The 13259-nt window shown below is 37.9% G+C and overlaps 1 protein-coding gene across 3 annotated transcripts; it reads left to right on the top strand.

Annotated features, from left to right (window-relative positions):
* The first annotated feature begins 1419 nt into the window (after positions 1–1419).
* Positions 1420–10492, top strand: dhrs9.L (dehydrogenase/reductase (SDR family) member 9 L homeolog). 3 transcript variants are annotated; one of them, XM_041575519.1, is made up of 5 exons: positions 1420–1475; positions 3007–3346; positions 5522–5780; positions 6554–6717; positions 8096–10492. In XM_041575519.1, exons 2-5 carry the CDS (start codon positions 3034–3036, stop codon positions 8383–8385), a joined length of 1026 nt encoding a protein of 341 aa, XP_041431453.1. In that variant the 5' UTR covers positions 1420–1475; positions 3007–3033; the 3' UTR covers positions 8386–10492.
* Positions 10493–13259: the final 2767 nt, after the last annotated feature.

The following is a 13259-nucleotide window of genomic DNA, read 5'->3' on the forward strand; positions in this document are numbered from 1 at the left end:
ATCCATTGTGCTTCCTGCCCTTCCTGTTCTTATATGTAATGTATAGGTTTTCTGTCATTACTGCTTTTTATTAGACAACTGTTATTCACGCCTACTGTTGAATTGAGTAATTGTATTTCTTTGTATAGGCACTTCCTTCTTTATATATTACAACTTATTAACCCATTGTCTGCTGAAAGGCAGACTGCTTTTCAACAGAGTTGGAATTGGCAAGGGATTCCTACAGTCATAATCCGTAGATGATATGAGCCAATGTTATTGGGTTTTGGGGGCTGCCTTGGGCTATTATGGCACAGGTTTTGAAGTGTATTAATTCTGTTGGATTTTCTGCAATCTTCACTATGTGTGTGCAGTACTGTTGATTTTAAACATTGCTGGAATTTTCTGGTTCAGTAAGTCATACCCTATAGCAGGGGTCCCCAACCTTTTTAACCCGTGAGCCACATTCAAATGTAAAAAGAGTTGGGGAGCAACAAAAGCATGAAAAAGTCCCTTGGGGTGCCAAATAAGGGCTATGATTGGCTATATGGTAGCCCTGTGTGGACTGGCAGCCTACAAGAGGCTCTACTTGGGACTATAATTAGTTTTTATGCAATTAAAACTTCATTTCAAGCTTGAAATTTAAAAATAAGCCCCTTCTTAGCGGACCCTGAGAGCAACATACAAGGGGTTGGAGAGCAACATGTTGCTCACGAGCTACTGGTTGGGGATCACTGCCCTATAGTATTAGCAATAAGGGGAGTCTGTGATTTTTCTGAGATTCAAACAATATCACCGAAAAAACGTGAATCAGAGTTTTACTGAAAATTGTTTCGAAAATATTTTGTAAAAAATTGAGATCTCCCTTTCTAAAAACTGTTGAGATTTCATATTTAATGGGCAGTGTATCCTTCCATAAGTGCAAGGAAAGGACTGGTTGGAGCCTTTATTCTTAAATTATACAGGTATGGGATCTATTTTCTCAAATGCTTGGGATCTGGGGCTTTCTGCATAAGAGGGTCTTTCTATAATTTGGAACACCATGCTTTTTAAACATTAATAACTCAACCAGATTGTTTTGGCATCATCACCAATATTATAAATTAACAGACCAGGACAGGGCAGACTATATTAAAATATAATAGAACAGATTTGCATAGAATGATCTAATGAAACTCCCTGTGAAAACACCTGTGAAACTAATGAAACACCTGTGATGCAAAATCTGTTCTATAGAACCTAGTGATGTCAGCGCTCTCTGTGATGCAACCTGTTCTGGGTACTTACCAACTAACAGTAACATGTATTATTATCTGCTACTGTAGTGTCACTGTTCCGGTGATATTCATGTTCATGCCTCATTTCGCACTGTTATTTGGCAACTCTAAGCACAGATGATGCCACAGATATAAAAAGCCACTTCCTCATGTCAGAAAAGGAAGTTTGCAGATAGTTAGTGCAACAGTCATCTCTCATCTCCTCTCCCTCTATGCCATGTAAGTACCAGAGCTGTGCAGGTTCATTCAGTAGAGGTAGGTTTCACGGTGCTGGATGCTTTTCAGAGGGACATGTTCTTACATTAACATTCATTTAATCACATTTTGCTGCACCCTAAAATAGTAATCTTTATAATGTATTACATATATGGAGGTTAGTAGCTAGGGGGCATCTTATATGGGGTGCAACAATAAATATGTTGTCATCTCAACCTATAAACCCACACTCTTATACTACTAAGGGGTAAGTATATAATGATATATATAAAAATTTGCACCAAACTCAGTTTCAGGGGGACACCCTGATTCTTACCACAATCATATTCAACGATGTATATGTAAGAAACCTTAATAGAAATCCTATTATTTTAAATAGTTTACATATGGTGTTCTCTAAATCTGTAATAGACTCTATATAGACTGTAAACACTTATTCATGTCATGTCATGGTAAAATGCTTCCTTGGCTTTATCAAGCAGCAGTTTTTGGGTAAAGCACCTCCTTGGTTAAAGGGGTTGTTCACCTTGAATTAACTTTTAATATTTTGTAGAGAGTGATATTCTGAGACAATTTGCAATGAGGTTTAATTTATTTTTATATGTGTTTTTTTGCATAATTTAGCCATTTATTCAGCAGCTCTCCAGTTTGTAATTTCAGCAATTTGGTTGCTGGGGTCCAAATTATCCTAGCAACCATGCATTTATATGAATAAGAGACTGGGAGATGAATAGGACAGGGCCTGTATAGAAAGATGAGCAATAAAAAGTAGTAATAACAGTACATTTATAGCCTTACAGAGCATTTGCTTTCAAGATCGGGTCAGTGACCCCCAACTGAAAAAAAGCTGGAAAGAGTCAGAAGAAGAAGGCAGATTTAGTGATGTGCAAAATTTTTCACCAAGTTTTGCTGCGAAAATGACACCCAATTTGTCGCAAATCAAAAATTTGTCATGCGTCAAAAAAAAAAATTGTTGCCCAAAGACTTCAATGCATTTCGGTGAATTTTTGCTATTTTGTGAATTTTTGGTGAAGCTAAACAGGTCAGATTTGCCCATCGATACAATAATTAAAAAATTATAAAAAAGAAAAAATGAAAAAAGTTGCTTACAATTAGCCATTTTTGACATACCGGTACTAAAAGTTAACTTAAAGATAAATCCTCCTTAGCTTAAGCTGGCGATATTCAGATCAATATTTATTTTGTATTAACACCAAGCCTGCAACTTATTTGCCTGCATATAGGGACAAACCAATGACATGCACACCCAATATCTCATCGTAAATTGGCCTGATATCTATGGGGTGGTTCTGACAATCCCATCAACCCAATGATGTGGCCCTCCTTTCCTGATGGGTCTCCAGATATGTTTCATTTGTTAACCGGTGATCAGTCTCATTTGGAGAACAGGAAATTATCTGGAAAATGGCAAGATTTATTTTTATCTGCCAGATGCTGGTTTAAATTGTGAGTTTTATTTCTTATTGCAAAAAAATAGAACCTTGATGTCTTGTTTTTTTATTTTTATTCCAAGGCTTTTTTAGACTGAAAAGCTCCCACAATGTTTCTGTACATGTGGGTCTGTGTAGCCATTCTGTACATCTGGTGGAAAGTGAGGGATGGATTAAGAATCAATAATATCACAGAGAAATATATACTGATTACTGGATGTGACACAGGATTTGGGAACCATGCGGCCAAGGCATTTGATAAACAAGGATTCAGAGTCCTTGCGACATGCCTGACGGATGCTGGAGCCACGGGCCTGAGAGAGGCAACATCAGAACGGCTGAAAACAATACGGCTGGATGTGACTAATGCTGACAATGTCTTATCAGTGGCCAAATGGGTGAAAGGTGAAGTTGGGAATAAAGGTAATTTCTGCAAGTTGCAGCAACACTCTTTGTTCATTCTATTTATTAGCTTTGCAAGTCAGAAAACATTACCAGCCACACCTTAATAAATGCAAACACACCGGGGCAGATTTATCAAAGATTGAAGTGAAAATTCAAATTAAAAAATTCAAATTTCGAGCTGATTTTTGTGTACTTCGACTAAGGAATAGTCCAAATTCGATTCATAGTAACATAGTAAGTTAGGTTATAAAAAGACACATGTCCATCAAGTTCAACCTTTTAACTTTTTTAAAGTTTTTTTTTTTAAACCTGCTTAACTGCCAGCTGATCCAGAGGAAGGCAAAAAAAAAAAACCCCATCTGAAGCCTCTCCACTTTGCCTCAGAGTGGCAAATGACTTCTTGACTCCAAAATGGCAATCGGACTAGTCCCTGGATCAACTTGGACTATGAGCTATCTTCCATAACACTGTATTCCCTTACTTGCTAAAAAGCCATCCAACCCCTTCTTAAAGCTAAATCTAATGTATCAGCCTGTACAACTGATTCAGGGAGAGAATTCCACATCTTCACAGCTCTCACTGTAAAAAACCTCCTCCAAATATTTAGGCGGAACCTCTTTTCTTCTAAATGGAATGGGTGACCTTGTGTCAGCTGGAAAGACCTACTGGTAAATAAAGCATTAGAGAGATTATTATATGATCCCCTTATATATTTTTACATAGTTATCATATCTCCCCTTAAGCGCCTCTTCTCCAGCGTGAACATCCCCAACTTGGCCAGTCTTTCTTCATAGCTAAGATTTTCAATACCTTTTACCAGCTTAGTTGCCCTTCTCTGTACCCTCTCTAATACAATAATGTCCTGTTTGAGAGATGGAGACCAAAACTGTACGGCATATTCTAGATGGGGCCTTACCAGTGCTCTATACAGTGAAAGAATGACCCCCTCCTCCTGTGACTCTATGGCCCTTTTAATACAGCTCAAGACCTTATTTGCCCTTGATGCTACTGATTGGCATTGCTTGCTACAGCCAAGTTTATCATCTACAAGGACTCCAAGGTCCATTTCCATAATGGATTTGCCTAGTGCAGTCCCATTAAGGGTATAAGTGGCTTGGATATTTTACATCCCAGGTGCATGACTTTACATTTATCAACATTGAATCTCATTTGCCACTTAGCTGCCCAGATTGCAAACACTGATACGTTACTTACAATACCCTCCCCTAAGTCATTAATAAACAAGTTAAATAAAAGTGGACCCAATACCAAGCCCTGAGGTTCCCCACTAAGAGCCCTGAGGCCCCATACACAAGAAGATGAACTGCTCTGAATTGGCCAAATTGGTAGCTTCAATCGGCCTGTGTATGGCCAGCTTAAAGGTGAAGTCACCAAACAAGCCTGATTTAGCCACCCACATGTAGGGCTAGTTCAGAGTCTGCAGCTTTTATCAGCCATTGGATGGTCACCCATTAGTTTATTTAAAGATAATAAGCTCTGTATGAAAAAGTCCTTCCCAACCCAGTGTTCCAGGTTTACAGTTAGATTTAGCTTAGATCAATTTCTCTGAAAAACCAAATGGGTTGGTTCAGTTATAATATTACAATGGTTTCAGTTAGTTTCTGCACCAATATTTGTGCCTCACTGTGTTTGCTGTTTGCCTTGTGATCATAAATGAGTCGTTGTATTCAGTTAAGATGGGGAAATGTTGTGTTGATAAGTTCAGACATTTACACAATATTAGCTTCTCATTTCTCTGAGAACAAGTTGTTTTCAGTACAACTGTTGATCTGATGTAACCTGGCCTTACTGTGAGATTTGTAGGAAGAAATACAGTAAAAACCATGTGTTAGTCACCGAGTTTTTCGAAACAGACAATAAAGTTTCAGATGTAGTTTCATATATATATTTTTTAATTTTAGGCTTACACTATTTCAAATTTGAATGGAATTTTAAATATTTGTAGATTGTAGCATTTTTTTTTACCCACAATGCAATGTTAACCCCCAGAATTGTGGCATCATTGTAGGTACTTGATTGGTGTACACTCCTACATGAAAGCTAATTAGAATCTGCATTGGTTGAACTCGTACAAACTGTGCACTTCTTAATTAACAGTAGATGGATTATACACTAAACCAGTGACAATATCAAAAGACATTTATTCATATATTTGCTTTCCTTTGTTTGTAGGACTTTGGGGTTTAATTAATAATGCTGGAATAATGGGAACCCTTGCACCTTTTGATTGGATGACCATTGACGACATCAGGAAGCCAATTGAGGTCAATTTGATTGGTTTAATACATGTGACACTGGTCCTGTTGCCGTTTATCAAGAAAGCAAAGGGAAGAATAGTGAATGTATCCAGCGTTGGTGGAAGAGTTGCAGCTAGTGGAGGTGCATACTTTTCATCTAAATTTGGAGTTGAAGGATTTAACGACAGCTTACGGTAAGCAAGGCCATAAATTATTGTTTGTTTTAGTCCAGTCAACAAAAAACAGTTGATATTGTTACGTTTTATGTAAATTTCTTGATGTAGAGAACAGCATACTGATTATTATCCTGTATTTGCTACAGTCTGAACGGCAACTTTCTGCGCTACTTCTACTACACAAGTCTTTAAATGTTTCATTCCCTTCATCCCTCTATCTGTGTGAACTCTTGCTACTCATTTTACATTACTCAAAATACTGCACAAAGACTAGAAATCCTGTGATACAATGTGATGCCTTCAGCAATGAACAATAAAAATGGTTGAATTAGGGTAAACAATCAGATTTGCCCCACAACAACCTATTTGCCCCAGCATGTGGGTGACCAATCGTGGATCGCCAAACAAGTGGATCTGGCAATATATTGTCACTTTTAGGGTCTAGCCACACGGGCAGATTTGGGGAGATTAGTCACCAGGCAACAAATCTCCTCTTCTTCTTGGCTAATAATCTCCCCAATCTGCCTTCCCCCTGCCTTCCACCGGCTAAAATGTAAATCACCTGGGGGGGAAGTTACCCATAATTGCCACACAAGGAAACTTCGGGCAATTTCGGAAAACTAAGCGCTCCTTGCGCCTGCCCTTAGGCGATTTACATTTTAGCCAGCGGAAGGCAGTGGAAGGCAGATCGGGGAGATTAGTCGCCACGAAGAATAGGAGATTTGTCGCCTGGCGACAAACACCATTACCAAATCCAAGAATGGATGAATGATCTTGTTTTTTCCTTCCAGACGAGATATGAAAGCATTTGGAGTAAAAGTGTCGTGCATTGAACCTGGATTGTTCAAAACACCCCTTTCAGACCCAGCAAAGGTTATACAACAGCGAACGGATATCTGGAAGAGACTGCCTGTGGAAATCAAGAAAGAATATGGAGATAATTATATACAAATAGGTATGAAATGTCATAGATTTTTTTATGATGAACAGTCACCAGTTTATTTCAGACTCATTCATTGTTGCTTCTCTGGCTTAAATAGGGATTTTATTATATGGGGGGCAAGTGGGGAAGTTTGAAAAGGGGGCTTGTGTACTGTGTAGAAGGACTAACAGTTCAATCTGGAGGGGATTTGAATTCCTTTTAGGTATTTACCATTTAGATCTCAAAGCAGCAGCTTATTCTTTTTTGGGGACATGCCAGTTTAGTAGGTTGTTTAAGAATGTACATAAGAAACAATGTAACTAAAGGCTTTGATATATGTGCCCATTCTTTAAAACACTTTGTCAGGAAACAAATTACTGGCATTCCATAAAATTCATACCTATGTCCACCCATGACACGGTGATTAATCATCGTCTACAATGCAATGTTTCTGAAGGGTTGAAATAACCAATAACCTTATAGAAGTAAAATATAAACGCCAACAATATCTTCCCTTTTGTTTAACCTTAAAGAATGTTGGCTTACTTTGGTTAACTATGATTCGTTGGCTTGAAATTACAAAAATGTAATTACAAAATGTATCAAGTGTTAGCGTAATTTACTTATGATTACATCAGTTTAAATTCAGTGGGTATATAAAGGCCATATATATATATTTATTAGTGATGTTGTTGAAATTGCTGGAAGTTGTCACTTTTCATTAAAAATGTCCACGGAAGCAAAATGAAGACAGAGATGCTCTATTGTCCTAGACCATGAGCCTACCCTAAAACAAATGTGGCATGAGTTGCAGATATTTAAAAAAAATTAAGATATTTTTAACAGTTACAACTTGTAAACATAATCACACTTTAAATATGAAAAAGTGCCAGCATTTTGACTTTTGCTTTTTTGGAATACAGGATATGATGTCACTGACATAATAAAGTTGAGGATGTAGCTCCATTGTATTCATTCGCCATTCCAAAAAAACATAAACCTGTATGCTATTGAACTGCTTCTATCTCCAATTACATTAATTCTCCATGGAGAGGCTCTAACCTTGTACAACCAAGGCACAAATAAAAATGATTTTTTATAAAAAAGCCATAGTTCAAACTTTCAGATGTCTTTGCTCACCATAAGGCAATTAAGTATCTGAGCGCCTGATATGATGACTTTACTGAAAATAGACTCCACATATGAAAGCTTGGGCATTCTTGATAAAAAGCCACCAGAAACAATCAAATACTTCTCCAATACTTTAATGTTGTATCTTAGATTATAGTCTATTTCTTTGCTAGTATGTATTCCTGGTGGTCATTTATGACATCTGCCTCTGATCTTAGCACTAGGCAAGAACACATATTCCCTATCTGAAATTGACTGTCCATGTGTTTCTCTTTTACAGATGCCAGCAAGAAACAGAAGCTGAACCAGCGCATCCTAAACAGTGACCTCTCGTTGGTGGTCCAGTGCATGGAACATGCTCTAACAAGCCGCCATCCAAGGACACGTTATAGCGCAGGCTTTGATGCAGCATTTCTTTGGATACCATTGTCCTATATGCCGACGTTTATTCAAGACTTTGTTATCTTGAGAAACAAAGTTAAAATCCCCACTTCAGGCAACACAACGCATGCTCTGAGAACAGATGTCGATAATACTCAATTTCATTTAAATAACAACACAGGGCCTTGAATATTATTTTTTCTGATACTTCCACCATAGAGATTTTCAAAAGTATACTGAATTTGTTTACCGTCTCTTGCCTATTTCTATTTTTTACAATTATTTTATCTTCAGTTATGGTGATAAAATATTTTACTGCCAGTTTTATTGGAAATTGTTGCACATCTGCAAAACAAATAAGTCTTACTTTTATGTGGGTATAAAATCAAGGGGCTAATTCATTAAACTTCAAATCTAGATTTTTGCAGATATGCAAACATTTTTTTTCTTTTTAAGTTTTTCAAATTTCAGAGACTGATAAAGGTCTATAAGACTTTTTGAGGTTCTTTCTCTGCTACTTAGGGGCAAACGCATCAAGGGTCGAATATCGAGGGTTAATTAACCCTCGATATTTGACTGGGGAATGAAAATCCTTCGACTTTGAATATCGATTCAAATAGGATGAAGAAAAATTGCAGTGGTAAAAAAAATCTTGACCAGGTTTAATTGCACTTTTTTTTCACTATTGAATTACATTCAAAAATAAATGCATTAGCCAAGGATTTTGAAAATACCTATTTTTTCATTTTGGGTTATTCTTTCTTTTACTTACTTTCAACCTCTTTTTTTCCCTCTGAATTTTATCTTGGATGTCCTTTACATAGTTTGAATAAAGCACCCGTGGAGTTGGGCTTTTTTTAAAGAATTTTTTCAAACTACCCTGTAGTGCTAGTAAAAATGCCTTATAATTTTAATTTTCATTATCTGTATATAGAAGGGTAAATGTTTTTTCACACCATAACCTTATTTTTAGAAATTCCATAAGGGTTAATCCAACCAAGGGCTGGGCCTGTTTCACAGTTGGGAGGGGGGCTGTTTCCATTTCCAGATTCTAGTTTTTCCTTGGTAGTTTTGTAACGTCATGAAGAAGGAGAAAGACAGAAATCCCTTTGCTAGTGGAGCTACACTTGGACAAGGCAAAAAAAATTACAAAAAAATTCTATTGAAAGATAATAACACACAGCATATTAAAATAGACCAAATAGAATTAATCTTGGACTCCATAATTAGGCAGGTATCACAACCACAAAAATTTCAATATTTCAGGGAAAATCACAGTTATACATACCCAGTTACTCCAGGCTCCCTCAGAGGACCATTCATACCTACTATGCCCCTGAGGAAGCCTGAGAGGGTGAAATGAGCATTGGCAAATTTTTAGGGACTAATAGACTCATGTTTACTTTTTCAGTGGTGATAGTAAGAATTGTTTACACTTGGTAGTGATATACTCCTGTTGGTACCTTGGGCATATCTATTATATTTCCAGGGTACTTAGAACTGTGCTTTTCTTTGCCTTGTCAGGGTGTAGGCTCCACTAGTACAAGGGATTCTTTTTCCTTTCTTTTTCATTCATTTATTCTACTACCTCTGCGAAGCTCCCACCCAAATTTGGGTCCATGGACAGGGTTTATTACATATAGAATTCATTAGGGGTATCGGGTGATTCTTTTTTTTTATACAGTTTTGTAACTGACCAGAGGTGTCAGGTGCCCTAACCTTTTAGAATTGAAAGTCACTATGTACTCATTCTAGGCTTGAGAAAAAGGATCAGTATAGTTATTTGAGCAGCCAGAAGCTCCAATGAGGAGGCCAGGAGGATTAGTACTTGTGGTGTCACTGCAAGCAATGTTCCCTATAAGCTGTGTATGCTTGTACGTGCAAACACAAATTTTGAGGCCAGCGCATACAACAAATTATGGTGTGCACAAATAATTTTGTGTGAAAGCACAAAAATTTGCATTTATTGTGACCTGAGCACACAGTTTTTAAAAATGTGCACACAAGTTTATAATGTATGCACAAAGTAATTTTTTTGCACACATAGCCGAAAAGGAATAAGAGGGAACATTGCCTGCAAGTATTGGGACTCAAGTAGTTCAGGCTCAGTAATAGGACAATTCTGAAGACTATTTCACCTATAAGTGAGTACTACCTCGGGGTGGTGGAAATACTATGCCTCTGCTAATATAATCAAATGGATGAAACTGTCTGAAGTATCTGTGAAGTGATGGATTATGGTAACAAAGAGATTGTGTAAAATTCAGTAAATAAAGAGTAATCTTGCTGGTGCTTACTTTAATTAGTTATGTGTTTTCTGTGGGTGATCCAGTATGGTAAATCCTTTCTCCACCAATACAGTGATGGCCCACACCAGAGAGAAAGTCCCATGTAAAGCATGCACTGCTGGGAGTTGCAGGGAGTCTGTGGTCTCTAGTGTGAAAGTATAGGTAAGACATTATCTCAAAACTTGCAGTCCCCATGCTCCAGTGAGATTCTTTACGTTCGGGAATTGCTCAAGCACCAGCTGGTTTTAATACACAGTCCTATTTCCTTTGAAGCACAACCTTATTTTTTTCTGTAATATGTGCCATGTTTGTGCAATAGTCAGCATTATCTTGGAATAATCATGAGACCAAGCTTAACATTTTGTACACTTGTGTCATTTATATCTGCCTAAATATAAATCTCCAGGGTCTCATGTTCTGCCTGCTCTAAACAAAGCTTTTGTGCTGAACCAAGGCAAAGAATGATTACGATGTAACTGTATTATGTTCAGGAGAATGCGGCAGGGCAGATTAGTTATTCACTGCTGCTTTGGGAGTCACAAGGGGATGCCCAGACCTCATCTGTAACAACTCAACAAAGTGCCATTGTGCAGAAAATCCCCAAAGCAGCCATTCCAAAGCTTGCTAAAACAAAAACGAGAATATTTATTGAAAGATGAATCAACACTCCAAATGATGAGCCATGAGCACTTGCTGCAGCTGGGAGTGTAAGAGCTTGGGGAGAAGGGCCCAACACTATGTGGCTGGACAAACTTATGGAGCCAACAACAGTTAGATGGATGAGGTTCTGGCCCAGCCTGAAAGCCTTAGAGTGGATATCTTGGGTTCATGCTTAAGGGATAAATAAACCTTAAAAATAATTAATGTAAAATCGATTTGACCAGGAAGGAGATAGAGCATCTGAGGTTTCTGATCTCTTTCCTGAGCCGAGCATCTTCATCATCATCATAATTTATTTATATAGCGCCAACAAGTTACACAGTGCTTTACTAGATAACGAACAGGAAGCAAACAGTAAATTCCAAATAAGGGTTTAGAGAGTACAAAAGGATCAAAGGGCCCTACTCACAAGAGTTTACAAACTAAAGGGTTAGGGTACAATTGAGACATTGGGATTTTAGAAACAAATTTGTGTTTCATAATATGACTGATTAATAAAGATCCATTGAATAAGCTTCCCTAAACAGGTGGGTCTTTAGAAAGCGTTTGAAAGTTTGGAAAGAAGAAGAATGTCTGACAGCTCAACGCAGAGGGTCCCAGAGAAAAACAGAAGCCCGAAAGAAGTCTTGTAGACGAGAATGGCTGAATTGACGAGAGGAGAAGCGAGACGAAGGTCAAAAGCAGAGTAAAGGTTTTGCAATGGGAGTGTTAGTAATTTGAATTTCAGTCTAGAGGAGATTAGGAGCCAGTGAAGGGATATGCATAAGGGAGAATCTGATGTTGAGCGGTGAGATAGATGAATGACTCTAGCAGCCGCATTTAGAACAGATTGAGTCACGATCGGCTCTGCTTCCACCTGTAGCATCCGCCTTTGGCCTCAGGAGGAGCCCTCAGCTGCTCAGATGCCGACAGGTCTTAAAGGAACAATAACACCAAAAAATTTAAGTGTTTTAAAGTAATGAAAATATCATGTACTGTTGCCCTGCACTGGTAAAACTCATCTGTTTGCTTCAGAAACACTACTATAGTTCATATAAACAAGTTGCTGTGGAGCAATGGCGGAAATTGAAAAACGGCTATATGGCACAGGCTAACTAATGGATAACAGATAACACCAATAGACAGGCAGAGCTTATTTGCTATCTGCTGTGTAACTTGAGCCTTTTCTCCTTTGAATGGCTGCCCCCATTGCTACACAGCAGCTTATTTATATAAACAATAGTAGTGTTTCTTCAGCAAACACAGTAGTTTTACCAGTGCAGGGCAACACTGCATTTTATTTTCATTACTTTAAAACACTTTTATATTTTGACGTTACTGTTCCTTTAATAAGAGAGGAGCAAAGCAAGAGTTCTGGACAGGCAAAGGGGCATGGTCATTACCGAGTTTAGGATGGAAGGCACCAGTTCAGGAAATAGATGAAAAGTGTAGTCAGGCAGGCCAGGGTCAGTACAGGCAAAGTTCAAGCAGGGTCAGACAGGCAGTGGTCGGTTCAGGCGAAAAAAATCATGATCAGAACATCAGAACACTTCTTTTTTTGTGTCTGAAGGTATATCTCTTTGACATGGCTTTGATAGCAGGTGACGTTGTTACAAAATGAATTATACAGTATGCCAGTTAATAAAAACTTAAATTGCCTGAAACTGAAAAAAATAATTAATAAAAATTGCAAATGTGCGTAGAAAAGCACCTTGAGCAATTTTATAATCAGTTATTCTTATATAAGAAAGGTTTATTTAACCCTTTATAACTGTTATCCTTACTTATCCTTTTATCACTGTTCTGAGTGCAATTTAAATGATAGCTTAATCACTGTTATTTACATATCTGCAGAGTTGGGAATCAGCGCAAACTGCTTTGGGTATAAAGTTGGTAGAGGGCTCTGCAGGAACTAGGGCACAGCAAGGAAACAATTCATCATTTTCCAGTCCCCCACTGCAGCATCCTGATTGGATAAGGTACCTTGTAATTGGTTCTTTGGCCAATCAATGACCTTCTGATCTTCCAAGTTAGAACATGATTATAGATCGGAATAATAGAAAGGTGGCTATACCATGTGTAGCCCCTCTTACACACTCTGTGTTCAGCCAATGTAGTAATTGTTGGAGAGCGTAC

This window comes from Xenopus laevis, chromosome 9_10L (assembly GCF_017654675.1).
Source record: "Xenopus laevis strain J_2021 chromosome 9_10L, Xenopus_laevis_v10.1, whole genome shotgun sequence".
Lineage (NCBI taxonomy): Eukaryota > Metazoa > Chordata > Amphibia > Anura > Pipidae > Xenopus > Xenopus laevis.

Bases quoted from the DNA above. Each gene is read 5' to 3' on its own strand.
- dhrs9.L (XM_041575519.1), top strand. From the start codon at position 3,034: ATGTTTCTGTACATGTGGGTCTGTGTAGCCATTCTGTACATCTGGTGG. The intron at 3,347-5,521 runs GTAATTTCTGCA...CTTTGTTTGTAG, and splicing joins AGGTGAAGTTGGGAATAAAG to GACTTTGGGGTTTAATTAAT. The intron at 6,718-8,095 runs GTATGAAATGTC...TCTCTTTTACAG, and splicing joins AGATAATTATATACAAATAG to ATGCCAGCAAGAAACAGAAG.